The 18176-nt window shown below is 38.9% G+C and overlaps 1 protein-coding gene across 1 annotated transcript in view; it reads right to left on the bottom strand.

Annotated features, from left to right (window-relative positions):
• The window catches only part of pth1r (parathyroid hormone 1 receptor), a 44098-nt gene extending 27469 nt beyond the window's left edge, over nt 1-16629 (bottom strand). Inside the window, exon 1 of the mRNA XM_026150317.2 lies at nt 15425-16629. Within this exon, the coding sequence (XP_026006102.1) occupies nt 15425-15493 (69 nt within the window). The 5' untranslated portion in view covers nt 15494-16629. The remainder of the gene's footprint in view (nt 1-15424) is intronic.
• Between the last annotated feature and the right edge of the window lie 1547 nt (nt 16630-18176).

Below are 18176 nucleotides of genomic sequence, written 5' to 3'. Positions count from 1 at the left end.
AGGTTGCTGCTGGATCTTTGGCAAACAGACCATTTATTCTCTTGGCCTTTGCTTCTCTGGTGTATCTCTTCAGCCTAGTCACCATAGTTATAAGCCTTTGCTTGGTAGTTTGTAGAGCCCCCAATTATGGACATTTTTTGTCATTCCCATCCATCCAGTACCCACATCTCATAACTTTTATAACATCCTTTCAAGTTTCCCTGATTTTGGCTTCCAGCCTACCTTTCCATAAGGGCTTTCTCTATATGCATTCCTGATCTTATACCCAAGTGTATCTAGGATTACTGTAGCAGTGGCATATATGAGCTCATTGGTTACAGTGATTTCATATTTAAAAATACTACCAAAATTGTGGGTAAAACCTTAACAACCATGAAAGCAGAAGAAACTCTGAAACAAAATTTCTATAACTATTATTAGAATTATTTTAGGCCAAACTTCACATGACTTTAAAAGCACTGGACACATATTCTGTGTTATTTCAGTTCAGTGTTTGCAGATGTTTTCACTGTCAACATAGAACCTCTCATCACAACTCTGGCAGTGTTTTCAGTGGGAACCATATTAATTTTTCTATAAGTTCAGAGACATCCAATAATGCTTCTCTGTTAGACAATCCCTGTGCGAAGATAAGGGTTTTTTTTAGGTAATGGTCATAAGTAAGGCTTTCCATTCCAGATCACACTTCATCACATGAATGATAAATACTACACATATAATATTTACTCTGGTTGCTGTGAAACGTCTCAATTTTAGGAATACAGCTGAATGTTTGTTTTATGTACTTGTTTTGGTCATTTGCCATTCTTTACACCATAGGCTAACATTCACTTCCTTGTTGTTGGCATGTGCTCAAAATTTGATCCCAAGGGCTTTTGGACTTTCCTGCATGTTTTTTCTTCACAAAATAGTAAGGTTCTAGAAAATTATAACTTCGCTGAATCTAGTGTTTAATGGGCTGTCTACTATCTGGAAAAAACATGAATATGTTACTTTTGACATATTGCGCCGCATGAATGTTTTAGCGGATGAGGTTCCTGGATATTATAAACTCTATGAGTCAGTGCCACTCCTCTTCAACTGTGCAATTTGCATTTGATGATAAAAACCACAAACCACAAGACTGGTTGTCCTTTGGAAATGCTCGCAGACCACATTCTGACTTAAAGCAGCATTTAGTTCCTAATTATACCCTGCTCTGGTCGTAAGCCTGAAGAACAGCACTTTTGTCCTTGATGGAAACATTGTGTGTACTCCGAGAGGCTGCACACAAGGCAGATAGCTGTGACTGTTGTTCTCACAAATTAAAAAGGGATCATTCTTGCATTATATAAGTGATTTAATACAGCAACTACAGACTGTTGCTTTAGCAAAGCAATATAAATGCACTATTTTAATTTTCATCAAAAGCTTAAAAACAACTAATGGTTATGCAACAGTCAAATGCAGTAGACATTTCATAATGTCTTAACAGATGTCACAAAGCAACTGATGAAACAAACAAAACAACGCTCACAGGTCACTGGGCCTCAATAGCAGAATGATGCACTGCCATAAATGCAACTTTATGCATGAAATAAGAGGATTATAGGTTAAAATATACATTTTAAAGTAGATTTAAAACCCATAAAAGGATTATTTTGGATGTGTTTTTTCAGACCTTACATATGTGGCTTTATAGTGCAGATCGGCATTAATGGATTATGAGACCATCTCAGTCACAGCTTGGCATTACAGCTATTACCCCTTTAAATAACATCAGCTGATGTAAAACATTAGTAGGGATTAAATGCATGACTGAAAACAGGCTTCAATCAGTCAAAATTGATTATTCCATTTTTGTCATCTCTAACAGTAATGAATGATGTCAGGTTTGTGGGTCAATCCAATCATATACCTGCAAATAGCCTTGCCCTACAGTAATTGTAAAAACTAACTATGTGAGGTTGCAGAAAGTAGGATTATGCAATATTTATTACCATGGACAGACTCATCCATTTTTAAATGAGACTCCCCACAAAACTACATACTTTAGCAAGAATAAAAGTCACAGGTTAAACTTTGAAACATCTCAAAACTTTCTAAAGGTAAGTTTATTCAGGCATTTATGAAAAAGTTTCATCAATGAATGATGACAGTGAGAATACTCAGATGAGTTGTCCAGCTGTCCAGTGAGTGTTTTTCATTCAAGTCAACTCACTCATATCAGCATCTTTTCTACTGCTATATTTGTTTTGCTGCTTGATCCCATAATTAACAGTGAATTCACATAATACGCAGAGCCTTGTCTATCTCGCTGTCAATATTATGCCTACAGGGAGTTTTTCAATTAGTATCACAAAGCCAACTTTTACAATTCCAAATGAGTGTGAAACACCACTGAGCAATCTCAGCATGCATGCTGCATGTAATGCAGACAATGTGTCAACACCAAACAATGTAATACTGTCTGTTTAACACAGTCAGTTAGGGCTGGGTAAAGGAGGAGGGAGACAGACAGACAGACAGATATATTGAGGCAAGAAAGCTTTGTCTTGGTGAAAAGGGTAAGACAGCTTATCCTTTTAATAAGACTAAAAGTAATTTATGGACATGCTAGAATTTTCACAGTCTACCTTGAATAACTGAATTATTATAATTTTAGTGAGGAAGGGGATGAATACAAAAAGACAACACATATAGAGGACAGCACTTCAATCAGCCCCTTTCCACTGTTAACCAAAGGGACACCAAGGGGCCCGCTGCCCGCTAAGAACTAGGACAAGGGCACTTTTTGCATAAGACCCCTCATCATAACTGCCTTCCCAATAAAAAGCTCCAAAATTGTGGACTAATTGGACATAGCTTAATCACCCAAGGTGTCTCTCTTTGCCTGTTAATATTGCACTCTTCTGATTTGCTGAAGGGGGCCACTTAGAGTGAACCTCTTGCAGATGGTCACCTTGATTGAAGTGCTTTTCAGGGCAGTCAATAATTTCAAATCAAAAGCAAAGGAAAAGTCATGCTCTCAAATTGAATAGAACCACACAGGGTGTAAGAATTATACTCCACGCTAATAAAATAACAATCAATATCAAATACGTATTCAGAATGTAATTAACACCTATGTAACCACACTAAATGCAGTGGAATTATTTCTAGATCAAGACTACATAATGTGCATTTTTTCATATTTCTGCATTTATACAATGATAATAATCAAATCTGACAGCAGTAAATTTTCATGACCTGCAATATGATAATTAAAATAATCTTGTGTTGCATATACAGTTGTAAGAGTTGAAATAAAAACTGACAAGGCTTCCAGGAAAAATACCTATACAGCAAAAACACAAACTATTAAGAAAGACTGAATAAAATTCAAACTGCATTTTCAATAAAGCCGTAATTCATACTCCTGAATTTTCTAAATACATTAAAACATTTATCTAATTTCTCAAATTTTAACTTCACTAGAAAATGCCTGAATGGGTTTTCTGATTCTATAAAACCTTTAAATGAAATGCAGATATATTTTATTGCGGACTTATTGGCGATAAACATATACAGAGGATCTCTTTAGTAAAACATTTAAGGATTTAATGTATTTTTTAAACACTAACATTAATGCACGTGAATAAGATGCACTTTATTTAGCAGGGAAAATTAAAGCAGACACAGGCTACACTGTTTGTGCTGTACTCCAGCTGAGAGGCCTGCAGCTGACCTGTCAGCATGAGCCGTCCACACTTTCTTACAAGGCCAATGGTGCTGAGGCCTTCGAACCACGCTCCTGTTTCACTAAACATTACTTGAAACTGTGAATAAAAGGTCGGTGGCAAAACAGAAAAAAGTCAGGATTGTCATGGTGCTGAGTTTTTGTCAAGTAATGGTTTAATTTGTCTAATTATATGTTTTCTTTTGAAAGCATTACTTTAGGTCTGTTTGTGCTTGAGCGTGTATGTGTGCGACTGCAGGTTTTCTCTCTCTTCCTGTCCTTTGTCGGCTTATCTGTTCATCTGCATGTGTTCCTACTTTAAGTGGTGATTATACTCTGTTGTGAACATGGGAAGCTGGAGGTCTTGTGATACTTCACTAAAGCCTGACTGAATGGCACTTATCTAATAGCTCAATTTTAATGTAAACACGAGTTGTTACGGTCACAGAAAATTTGGTAGCATGTGGATGTCCCCTCATAACCTAGGACTCGCTGTTTGATAACATCACTTGGACCAAAGTGAACCATAGCAGACTCACAAACATGGGTGCAGATTTAGCTTAGTTGGATGTGCAGCCAACCATATGGCACGTGGCCGAGAGCAGCCGGCCCGGATTCGAGTCCGACCTGCAGCCCTTTTATCTACTGTATTTCGTTATCCTGTACATGTTCATACATGTGTAATGACAATTAAATTTGAATCCTAAAGCTAACTATAACATACCTTTTAGTTGCTGCATGGTTGTTTCTGTTCATCTGGACGTAGCGTTTTCAGTGGGAGAAACTGAAAACGCTACGTCCAGATGAACAGAATGAACCTTTTGGGATTGCTGTAATATTATTCTCACTGCATTGTTATGTGTTTTATATATATTGCAATGACAAAACTCATCATTCAGTTATGAGCTCGACTTCAACGCTAGTTTACTGACTTTGTAAAAGAATATGTGAAAAATAAACAGATCCAAGAATATCAATTCCCTGAATTTGTGCTTACTATTAGAATAGCCAAAGTCCACGGGTCATACATAAAAAAATGAAAATCTATTAACATTTTTAACCAAACTTTTTGACTTAGACTCATTACAGCCCAGTCTGAGACTCATTACTGCACTTTTCTGTCATCCTGTCACACACAAGCCACAAGTGAAGATTGGCAATAACAAAAGTAAAAGCATGTGGCCAAGAAAGAGACACTCTTCGAGGTTTTCATTGGTGTAAACTCACTTGAACACATGTTTTAAAAAGCTTACAAAGAAAAGCTGGTTTAATTGCTGCAAAGTAAGCACGAAACTGAACTCTGACGAGATCAACCCCATGTAGCATTTTGTCACTGACAAACTGTTCTTTCAGTCAGGATTGGAGCAATAATCAATCTAAATATCAAATTGGTACTTCACCAGAAAACAGCAATAGAAAGTAAAAATAAGCTAATAGAGATAAAAGCAACAGCTGTGCTGCACATAAAGAAATATATATTTTTGACCACTTTATTTTTAAGGAGACAGCCACTCAGTCCAGTTCTGAACCTTCGAACCTTAAACTAAGTTTGAATTGTTGCACAACGGGAAAAGGCTCACATCTTTGAATTAAAATGCACCTACTGTTGCAGTGCAGTGATGAATTAAAGGACAGCTGATCCTTTGCATATCAATACTGTTTTCAGAGTTTTTCTCTCTAGCTGATATCGATCCCTTTCAAATTCATCCCAGACAAAACAACGTCTGTCCTGTCATATGCTCTAAACTGAAACCAATATTTTCCATTGCAGATCAGATAAGCTTAATTGCCCCCCCAGAAACCTTAAAACTTACATTTTTATCTTTAAAAAGCACCCGTCTGATTTACTATTGAACTCCGCTAAAAGACAGACAATAACAACGGGTAAATCTTATTCATTATAGGTATGCTTCTTTCTTGTCAAAAATCGGATAGTTATTCAGTCAGTGTATTGTGTTTGTAATGGCTAATGTAGCTTAAAGCAGTGAGTAAGAGCACGCTAAATAAATGATGTAGACCCTAATGTCTACATCATTTATTTCTCACTATAATAAACAGCCTTCCTTGCCCATCAGGTCAGCTCAATACAATCAGCTATCACTCCAAATGCTTGTATGGGAGTATGTATGATTGAATGCAAGACTGAGACTAACCCTTACCCTCGACAAAAACAATACTGCCACACTTGTTGGTTTATTTTGTTTTCTCTTTGTTGTAAAAATGGCTGGTTGAAATATATGTTTCTTACTTAAATAATTGCTTGTTTGTTTGTTTGTTTTACAAAGAAACACAATTTCCCACGAGAGAGGACACGTGCATATCTCTTTAAAATGAGATAGAATTGAAATGATTTTATGAAAAGAAGGTAAATTTATTACCTTCATTTATTTTTGATGTATTTTAAATCTTCATTGCATCATGTTTAAAGTATAGTATAGCATTTCTGTAGCCATGAATACAGCTACATCACACAAGGACATTTTGTATAAATACACTTCGAATATGGAACAATAAAGCTCTGAATAATAGTCAGTGTATATGGAGATCATACACCATGCTACATGTTTAAGGATTACATTTTAAATATTGCATCCATTGAAGTTAGTCCACATATGGATGCAGACAGTTCAATGACTGAGTGCCAACTATGCACCATCATCCGCTGTGGGACTCATACAGTGCACTAATTCAATATTTTTAGTGTCTTTGCAATTTTAAATATTTAATAGTAACTGAATCCACCAAAATAAAACAACAAATAATTGTAATAAAAAAACTGCCTGTACCAATAAAATAACCCAAATTATATTAAAAAAAAATATTTTAAATGTAATTAATTTTTGCAATATTTTATTTCTATTCATTACATTAATAGGGCCACATTAATCACAGTCTAGCAAAGAGAGACACAGTGAACCTTAACCAATGAGCAATAAGCTATAATGCTGGAAGAAGAATTCATGCAAAATAATTTGTGACAAAACTTGAAATTAATCATGTGTCTGACCTTCACTACACAATGAACGGTACTTTTTGTAAATGTCAGTCTGAAAACATTCATTAAATCTCTCCACGACCAACAAGTATCTTATACGAAGCACTCAAACTTGAGATCTGTGATGACTCAAACTATAACTTTTTAACCGCATTGAGAGGGGCTTGTCTTTAAATGCCACCAATTTAACACAGAGAAAAACCCATCCACCCACTGTTATCTGAATTTAAATTGGCTGAGATTTCCCCCTGTACTGCAGTGTAAGGATTTTTTACTTATTGCTGGAAAATCTGGAGTTGTGAACTGCATACTTACAAACCCATAAGCCCCTGAGTTTTGCAATGAAACTAATAAAGGTCCTTTTAAGAAATCCAGCCTCCTCTTAGCCATAAGCCATGTGCCAGGGGAGTATTCCTACCCAAAATTTGAACCGCTTCCAAATTACGCAAACAACTGAATCACGTGTGAAATCCTACTCTCTGTGCCCACAGTAATTAAGGAATTGACTTGGAACTGTCTACCGACCTAATTTGTTGTTGCATTTAAAAGGACAGAATGAGACTGGAAGAGTCTGTATATTTGAAATTCAATCCGTTCGCTAACAGTGGGGGTAGGGCTGAGCTGAACTGTCGGTCAATGGCAAAGGCATCTGCATAGCTGAGAATTTTCACATGTCAACTCAACGGAGGTGCTCTGGGATTCCAAGCATATTGCCCGCAAAGAAGTCTGCACCACAATATTGATACAGCGGGTAACTGATGAAAAAAGACTGCATAGGACTCAAACTCGTCACAGAGCTGACAATCAATCAGCGTGTCCCTGACTTCTAGCAATGTTGAGATTATAATACACTGTTGGTCTTAGGTCCAACAATTTCTAGTTCCAATGCTTAAATAAAAAAAATGTTCATATTGGTCATTCTCAAGACTGTTTGCATTTGAATTTTGCACAGACTTAATCTTATCAGAAACCGACACGAGAGAAAAGACTATCGCAATGAATTAGAGTACTTCAAAGATTCAGCTTCTCTTTGATAAGCATCACCACAGTGCATGATGCTGTTAGTCAGCTGAAACTCCACAGGAAAAAATTATTAGAGGTTTTTCTGCTAAATTGTTAAATGCAATTGGGTGAAGCATCACTGACATCACCAGCTGGTTTCTCGTCAGTATCTTTGTATAACTGCTGCTCACTACTGTTGCTTTTGAAGAAGCATCAAGAGAAGCATCACTGAGTTTAAAGAAGCAGATTTTTACGAGTTGCCATGGTTAAACAAATGAAGCTGGAGTTTAAAAAATAATAAATAAAACAAAATGCAATGTTTTCACTACAACACCATATTTTTGTGGGTGCTAAAGTCATAGGAACATAGGAACCATCATAAGAATATCAGTGAGAAGTGTAACTTTTTTCATTGAGGTGTAAAAGTGGCATTGAGTTACACATATTCTGGCATTCTTCAAGTGGAAAAGTTAAGAAAAAAAAAAAGCAGAGGTCATGGTAAGTCAAGAAAACAACCCCTTTCCTGAGTCAAATACTGCCATGGTGTTACCTTACCATGCTGGTGAAACTGAAGACTCGCGTATTAACACATGCGTTATGGGTCTGACTCACAGGCCCTCTGAAAGCGAGCAATGCATCGGTCAATACGCCACACAGATGAATGCACTCCTGAGAGAAAGTTACAAGAATTAGATTATTCTGCAGTTATCTCAGGAGGTGGTGTCAGCTACTGAGAGTAAAACTCTCAGCGTGAGGAGAGTATGTGTGTAAAGGTTATTTTTCCCACTACAAGTTGCCTCTGTGAGGTAAATCTTGTGCTGATCGCACGAAAGTTCCGGCAAACATGCAAACTGACGACAGCAAGCGCATATAGCAACGAGGGCTTACTGAGGTTACACCTCCATACTGCTTAAATCTACAACACGTGCTGTAAAAACCAAATTACAAAACAGGATGTCTCAGATCTGCCAACCGCATAATCTTATTAGGATGGAGAAATTATATCCTATCCAAGTTGGGTATAAATACCCTCTGTGCACTAGAATACCCGCTCTTAAGTCCTTCAGCTTCATGTGCTACTGTTGATTTTTCAGTCCATCATGCACAATTAATGGTAAATGGCCTGTATTTATATAGCGCTTTACTAGTCCCTAAGAACCCCAAAGCGCTTTACATATCCAGTCATCCACCCATTCACACACACATTCACACACAGGTGATGGCAAGCTACATTGTAGCCACAGCCACCCTGGGGCGCACTGACAGAGGCGAGGCTGCCGGACACTGGCGCCACCGGGCCCTCTGACCACCACCAGTAGGCAAGGGGTGAAGTGTCTTGCCCATGGACACAATGACCGAGACTGTTCAAGCTGGGGCTCGAACCGGCAACCTTCCGATTACAAGGCGAACGCCCAACTCTTGAGCCACGATCGCCCCAATTACACGATTCTCTCTGTTGTTTGAGGTATAAATGTGTTATTTTTGGTGTTTTCAGTGACTCCACTCAATCAGAGTGCAGTGTCACTGAGCCATCTCCACTCAGCCTCATACTTCCAGTGGTTAGAGCATCATCCATGACTATACCTCCAACACAAGTATAAAAGCCCCTTTTCCCCCCTTTTCATTATATAAAGAAAAGGGGGGAAAAAACCATAAAGACTGTGTTCTTGTGATTTCATCATCTTGAAGCAAAGAAGCATGATGCTGAGTGTGCGCAAAACATTTTAAGGCTGTAAAAAAGCAGTGAAACATTGAATGTAAAGTAAGAATACATGCCCCAAAAACTGAAACCAAAAACTGGCCTCCTGTGGCTCTCATGAGGCTGATGATTCTGATCCTTCCCTCACTCTCTGTTGCTCACCTCACTGTATATTAAATTCAAAATCAATGTATGAAAAATTATTTGGTCACACAGTGACTCGCTCCATACTAACACCAGGTTCCAACAGCAAGAAATCCATTATTTCCCCCACTCTGTTGCTCTATAGCAAAGATCCAATGCCCAAGAGAGGAGTAATGCATTTAAACTCACTGATTAGAACAAACATTTAAGGGCTTTTTCACTAACTAGATTATATTATTTTGCCCTGTGGCCACAGACAAAAGGTAGCAATTTCAGAAGCAAGTATTAATTTGTAAAAGGTATGAAAGTGAAGCAAAAGCAGAGAGGCAGACTGAGAGCACACACAGTGCAGCACCTCGGTTAGGTGTGGGCACACAAGGCACAGTGACTGATGTTTAGAGATTTCATGTAGCACAAATAGTGCCTGGTTAGAAATTGGGTGTAACTCAGAGAGGTGCATTAAATGATCACTAGGAGCTCACTTCAGTGACAACCATTTAAAATGGCTCCTTATCTCGCCTTTAAATGCAGTTATTTTCTGCAAAGCTGCACTTCTAGTGATAAAGAGAACAAGCTAAAGTGGATCCAATATAAAAGATTCTGTGTTTGAGTGGTAGATGGTGGCACATCACAAACTCATGTGAACTCACGTGCTAGATTATTAATTAGTGTTTTGTTTGTTTGTTTGTTTTCCTCAAATGGATTTTAATGGATCCACATAGCTTGCTTGGCAGTCCTCCTTTAGCCCGTCCAGTAGTTTTTGATTCACTCATGAATCATGATTAGGAGCAATTAGCAAATCCCTCCACTAAGCATAAGCTGCTGAGTTTAAACTAACTGAAAAAGTAAGATGTAAACTGTGTTAAGGCTGAATGACTTCCTACGGTTATTTTTCTGAGTGCTAAGCAGGTTAATTAATAAGCAACTTATCACAAATCCCAGTGAAAACGGATGAACTCAAGCATAATGGTAGTGCTGTAATGGATTGCTTAAAGAAGCCCCTTTGTTGTAAGCAGTAGTCATTTCTTCATTGTGTGTAAGGTTAGATAACAAAGCGTGTATCACATGATTCAGATGTAGACTGAAACTGGGTAACAAAGTTGAGTAAATTTTCATGTTAAAACCTCACTTCACTATTTAATCATTGCTGACACACCTCCTACTTTCTCTCCCCGCCATCTTGGGAAATGTAAAGGTCAGAAAGTCCAGCCGTGCATCAAACACACACACATTTCCATGCCTATCTTTGTGAGGACACTTATTGACATGATGTATTCCTTAGCTACTAATCCAAAGAGTAAAAGAATGCTGTACAGTGGCCCTGAAAGCTCATTGTACTGCAATTTGAACAAAAACCAAAGAAAAAAATATTTTAAAAAAGCAAAAAGATAACATGCAAGCAAATTAAGACAACATCTTCAATATTTCATCACATCACTGCAACATGTTTTGCTCTTCCATTGTGTTTCCTGTAATTGAAGCCTTTTATTTTATAAGTGCTGCCTCTGTGTTGGCAAATTAGTTATGATATGTTCTTGTGCTTTTCAATTTGGATTTGTTTTCTTGAGCTGCAGTGCCTTTAGATGTCAGGGCTACCTCAATAACTAAGTGTTTATATAATCACACCCCTTGCTCTAATCTACACCGCATTCCAGCTCGAACTCTAAATCCAAATCTTAACCCTCAAGTAGCCCTTTGAAAATTTGTCATCAAGAAAAAAAAGCAAGCGAGCCTTTCATCATGAAATATTCAATATATGAAGTATAAGATATATATATATATATATATGACAGGAAGGTGGTTTTCCCATATAAAAAGGCTTCAGTCTGGCACGCGGTGGACAGTTGTCAGTGAGGTGTCCACTGACATGTGTAAATGGGCCCTGACAGGCTTTGTTGTCCCTCTCTGTCCTAATGGAGGCTAAACAGAAAAGGCATCGAGATCAAAGTCGCATCCAAACTGTTTGAACTCTCTGAGGAAATGAAATAAAATAGTGGCCGGTGAGGCCAGCATTTTCATCACACTCAGTGCACTGATGGTAATATAAGCAGAGAAACACACATGCAGACAAATATTTATACACTCACTGGCCTCTTTGTTAGGTACACCTGTTCAATTGCCCATTAATGCAAATATTCATAAATCACACGGCACCAACTCAGTGCACTTAGACATGTAAACATGGCCAAGGTAACCTGCTGAAATTCAAAGTGAGCGAAAGAATGGGGAAGAAAGTCACTATGAACGTGGTTGTTGATGGCTGACAGGCTGCTCTGAGTATTTCAGAACCTGCTGATCTAGGGGGATTTTCCTGCACAGCCGTCTCTAAAGTTTACAGAGAACGGCCTGAGAAAGAGAAAATATCCAGCGAGTGCTCCCAATAAAAATGCCTTGTTGACACCAGAGGAAAACCTGAGCTGATAGAAAGTAACTGAACCATTCATTACAACCAAGGTTCACAGAAGAGCATCTCTAAATGCGCATGTCAAAACTTGATGCATCTGGGCTAAAGCAGCAGAAGACCACACCGGGTACCACACCCACAGCTAGGAACAGAAAACTAGTGACTACTGTTCACATGGCCTCTCCAATATTGGACAATATTGTCCTGACACAATACCATTAAAGCATTGGTTACACACCACAACCTACCTGAGTAACATTCCTGAACATGTCCATTCCTTTATGACCACAGTGTATCCATCTTCTGATGGCTAATGCACCATATCACAACACTCAGATCTCAAATTGGTTTCTTGAACATGACAGTGAGTTCACTGCAATCACATGCCCTTCACAGTCACCAGATTTCAATCCAGCAGAGCAGAGAGGAAATACAAATCTGCAGCAGCTGTGTGATGCTGTCATGTCAATATGGAGCAAATGTTTTCAGCACCTTGTTGAGGCAGCTGTGAAATTAAAAGGCAGTTACAGTACAAGCAAGATGTAACTAATGAAGTGGCCAGTGAGTGTATAGATGTAGACAAGCTGAGTGTGAAGAAATAACTCACACAAACTATGAACAGTTGGTGAAAACACGCAAAAAACATTGTCTCTATATAGTATAATGTCTCTATATAAATTTATCAGCATTCATTATTAATTAACAATACATAGTGAATAAATAGAATTACCACACTGGATCGGCTCTTATCTGAGAAAGTTTGGAGGCTAACTCTGTGCATGAAGCTGCATATGAAGTAGAATTAAAAGCAGCAATCAAACAGTCTGTAGTTTCAGCAGTTTTCTCTTAATGACTAAGTGAAAAGCACATTTCTGGAATAAATTTAGGAGGACGGCTCATTTCATGCATCTTCAGACACACATATATTCGCGCAAACACAGACAAGTGGGAGAAAATTATCATAAGTCATATTTGAGATCAGTCAAATGGGTGTGCAGAAATGAATTTCAATAATAAAGCCTATTTCACAGATGCAGCAGCAGTTCATTTGAATCAGTAAGGCGATATCTGCTGCCCCTAATTACCAGTGACAGATTGGGATGAGATTATCCGCCACTCTAATCTATGTTATGAATCTCTATTGAGGATGATTCAACAGAGATGGATAAAGCTACTTTGAATGATTATTGGGAAAGGGGGGGGGGGGGGGATTCAGGTATTCATTGTTTGCTTTTTTGGGGGGATCAGTAACTTTAAAGTCTTTTAACTGATGACACAGGGGTACTTTATTATGAAAATGTATTTTCTGTGTGCTCTGCTCTCCTCTTGGATGCATTCGGCTGTCGACCACAACCGTGATCCCTTGATTTCAAATTGATCAACCATGTCTATGAATATCAATTGAGCTGTTCTCTGGTGAGAAAAACACAGACGTCGTTCATCTGTGGGGAATTTAAGAGTTCTGCATCAGTCAGTTCAGTTCGGTATAACTTTGAAAAATATCCTCAGGGAAATTGGCGGTCTCTGGTTTAACACAACATTGATTGAACTACTTAATCTAGAATTTTAGCCACAAGGAAAACTGCTGATTCTCTGCACAAAAAATAGGAAAAAAAAGAAACGAAAGGAAAAAAGTTTTGGCTAAAAATGTCAACAACTGATATTTTCCACACCTTGTGAAACTAGTCAAAACTGCCTTGTGCAATACTAAACATGACAGCCGTCACAGTCAGATTCTGTCCAGAGCTGACATAAACCTTGACAATGTCATGCAGATGCAGTTACAGTTTGAGTTCTTCCAGTTAGGATCCGAACACATGCAAGTCATCACAGAGGGAAAACACAGTCATGAGGTAAAAATTAAACGCTCACCAAGCTTTCCTGAAAGCAGTGCTGCCTCTTAATAAATGTAATAACCGAGTAAGTGAGGCAGGCAGTCACACTGAACAAAGGCTCTATGAGGCAGTGCTTTGTCTGTCAGCTGTCACTACAGCTTGCCTGCTACGGTGTAAAACACAATTGAGATATTCCTTGTCAGTCCCCGTATCAGCCAATTTCGTTCAGATAAAAATAGCAAGTACACATTTTGATATTTGTATTTTTAATACGAGGATTCGCAGAGCCTCTGGGAAAGTTGTAAAACGCTGTATTTTGAAAACAGCATGTCTCAATTTTTAAAATATTCCTTCATATTCTTTCTTCAAACACAGACCCAGATTTTTCCGCTCTTAGTTTAGATTCAGTGAACATCTACATCCCGTTTGGTTACAGTCTGGAAAAAAATAAATACTTTTTTGTGGAGAGGAACACTAAGCAAACACCAAACTTAAAAACGGGTAAACACCATTCACAGACAGAGCCTTTGAACGACTCAGTGTTGAATCAGCTATAAATACACAGCTATGTTATAATTGTTTTCCTCTGCCATCTAAACCAATGAGCCTAGAGGTCCTGCGGTACAGTGATGGACCACATCACTGGGAAAATGCACTGTACCTCAGAACCTGGGCGAACTGCCTGTTGAATGCACAACAGCCTCAGCCAAAACACACAGAACCAACTTCGTGTGCTGCTCTGCCTGCACAGTGTGTTTGTGTGTGTGTGTCCCTGTGTATGCAGACATTATAAATACAACTGTGGCAACGTTTGAAAGCTCAATACTTGATCACCGTGTTGGGCGAGTTGTTCGGCCGCTGCTGCTGCAGATGTGAATGAAAATTTCTAGCCCCATTTTGACTGCACGAGCTGCATCAGCTCATGCGGGTCAGAGCTTTTCCGAGCTTACAGCATGAAACGTGATGTAGTAAAACACAATGCTCTGCCTTTTAGGGCAGCTAGGTTACTGTGTGCTTACACAAACCCTAATTGTACTGTTAGGGTGGGAAGAAGCACTTAATGGAACAAGAGCGTAATCACTAATCACAGCTGCTTTTTGTTAGCTGCCATGTCCACCTCTTAAATCCTGTTAGGGAACTGACAATATGTCTGTCATTAGTCAACCGTCTCTCTTGAAATTTCAGCTTAAATGTGTTGTTTTCTTTTCACTGAATCTGGCAAAACAGCCATGTGGTCCGATAAAGCAGCAATTTCAAGAGTTTGACTTCCAGCGCAGAGACAATTAAAGGTTTTGAGCAGATGCGAGTAAAAAGCTTTTGACAACAGAGGCACTTAGTCTCTCCTGGAGGACGCACTCTCTCCTTAACACTGAACACATTCTTCCTCAATCATGATTTGCAAAAGAAGCAATGGACAAATTTTGCGGAAATCAGAGTGAATTTTGCAGATTTCATCAATATGGGATGCAAAAAATAATCATCCTAAAGGAGGTACTTGAGTTTTACTTGGCACACAGCACATGCAGATATCTCTCTGACAACCTCTCAGTGATCTGTGCACACTTTACCAACATTAAAGCAGCATCTTGTCTATCAGGCAGGGTAAATGTGCTTATTGCATTTTTATTTTCATTTTGAAATGACTTACCAGGCATAAACCGCTGAGTAGAGAGATGAGTAGAAAGTCCAGATTGCGGAGAAGCAGAGAGGATCCCATCCCTGACCTGAGGCAACTCTACCTCCAAGAGTCCTTGCAGGGCTCAGACAGATGCTGATTGAGCTCGGATGAAATTATTTAATCTACTTAACTCTCTTCAAAGCGGAACGAGTTGTGTTTTTTCACTCCATCTGGCCTCTCGATGCTTATGATGGCTTGTGAAATCATAACTCTGTAATCGCCTCGCTCTGCCCTCGATTTAATTTCCTATAATCTACTATATGCTCCGGCTCAGTCTGCTCTCTTTATTTCTCTGCATCTGTCTTTTTTCCTCTTCTGAAATTACATCCACATGTCAGAACTATTTATGTCGCCCTAGCTCTGCGGTGGGAAGTTCAAATGATTCTTTGTAGGGAAGAAACCGACGCTGTATTTTTAGGTCTTTTAAATTTCCCCCTCAGACTAACTTAAACACTTCAGTATGGAGCTGTGCGCCTTGCGGCTTATTCCAGTATTCTTTTCCAAGCGTTAGATCAGCGTTGTACAAAAATAAGCCCGAAACGTATCATTCCATCACCAGTCGCTGCTGAATTTCACAACTTCAATCCTGTGACTCATGTCACCATCAACAACGCACGGATCTATCGTGCAGGACGGCAGTGGAGCAGAAGGATCGCAGACAGGGTCTACTTTGTGCATTTAACAGTAAAGTGAAAGAGCGGAGCGTGAAATTTCAAACTTTTAATAGAAGTGTCTGATTTGCGTGTTTCAACTCAATCACTGTACGCGTGTTCGCTACCCCTGGTTACCGGTCTTTTTCTTTCTTCTTCTTTTTTTCTTATAAATTAATAAAAGCACAAAACGGTAGTGTATCAGTTGTCATGTCCACAAACCGTGCCGAATTATAAATCTATCCACCGTGACAGACAGAAACGGCATGTATGGAACTCTGTGGATCTGTTTAAGCTACCGATGGTGATGTGAAAAGCTTCAGAAAGGAGGAAAAACGCCAACTTGGTCTGAATAATTTAGGCTACTTACTATCAAGAGAAACCCAAATTCACCCTGACGGACAGATAATTCGCAAACGCGTGTTTGTTCGCAGAGTAAGCGCAAAACTTGAAGTTCCTCGTGTTGAGAAAGCGTCTCCAGATGTGGCAGGAGGCAGGTCGTGCTCAGTAGTGAGTATGTGGATGGAAAAGGAGGGGGGAGGAGGAGGGGGGGGGGCGGAAAGGAGGCAGGTAGGGTGGAGCGTAAGAGCTTTTCATTGGTGCGCTCTCTTACGTTGGAATAAACCACGGCTCCGAAATGACATATTTTCTCACCCCTCAAACAAACTCCACATTCAACAGATCGCAGGGCCTTTGCCAAACCGCTTTTTTCCCCCTGCACTCTCTCAAAAGTTGCAACTACTAGTAGGATTGGATTACTGAGACATAATGCAGGAGAGCGTGCACAATTTTCTTTTAACGAATCAAGATTTTTGTTTGGAAATGAAATAATAGAGGATTTGTGGACAGTCTCATAGCAGTTTGTCTATACTTTATACTTTATGCTTTTTCGCGAATATGTTTGTGTGACACTGTTATTTTAATCGTGCAGGCAGACATAATTATTACTATTATTGTAATGGTGATAATAATATATACAAAGTCGTTCCTAATCAAATACCTGTTTATAACTGATTATCAGGTTAAGAGACGATTAACCCTTTAGTGTCCAAATATAATACAGGCCGCCTGGTCTTATTTGGTAACTTTGGGTGTAAAAGTCCGAAATCATACATGAGTGAACGCTTTTTCCGCCGTTCTTTCAGATTAACCTCAGCTTTCAGCTTTGCAGTTGTTTTATATTACTGACTTTTAAAATTGTTTAAAGGGGGGGAAACAGTTTTTGTCTTCACGGTTATAATTAAGTGAAAACTGGTATTTAACATGAACAAAATGTTAGACAACTTGAAATATGAACTATAAATGTTTTTTGTACGTTTTTTGAGCCTTGGTCTCTCTGTTTTTCATAATGTCACTTTTATATCCCAAATGTCCAAGCGCTTTATGGACTCTGTGATAGATACTAAAGTAGTTCCTGTCCACCTGGAGACAGAGACCCACATTGACACTGATGACACATGATGACACTGCCATGCCAAACCAGGCATGAATGCATGCAAACATCACATATATGTTTTGACTATCTTCCTTGTTCCTTCCTTCCTTCACATTTCATTCTGTAATGAAATTATGTAAGTGTCCCCATCCCACTGAAAATTTCCACTTTCTGATTTTGAAGTCTTTCAATCCCGCTGTGATGTCCTCATTTGACCAAGGCAAGTGGGAAGATCTCCAGCTGTTTAATTTTTTTAAGTGTCTTTTCTCAAAAGTGATTCTAGAACCACCAGTTCAGCAGGTTATGATGATGGTTTTCGGGGAAAATGGCAAACACCATTGGAGCTGCTTATTCCAGTTGCTATGGTACTCTGACAGCAGAATGTACAGTGCTGTTTTTTACAGTGTGGTCACAGTTGTGATCAAATGGCACAATGACTGAAATGCCCCAGCTGTTAAACCATGCAGAGTCCCAGCTATCATAGAATAGTTGTAGGATTATAAAACCACCTCACAGGCTCCCACAAGCAGAGATATAGTAAAAGGCAATTTCAGTCCTGCTGGGTGTAACCTACAGTGCACCACCTAGAAATACCCAGCTACACCTTTTCAAAGAACAAAAAGGGTACATATTTGGG

Source organism: Astatotilapia calliptera, chromosome 18 (assembly GCF_964374335.1).
Source record: "Astatotilapia calliptera chromosome 18, fAstCal68.1, whole genome shotgun sequence".
NCBI lineage: Eukaryota > Metazoa > Chordata > Actinopteri > Cichliformes > Cichlidae > Astatotilapia > Astatotilapia calliptera.
The sequence above is the reverse complement of the archived record's forward strand: the minus strand, read 5'-3'. Positions and strand labels throughout refer to the sequence as shown.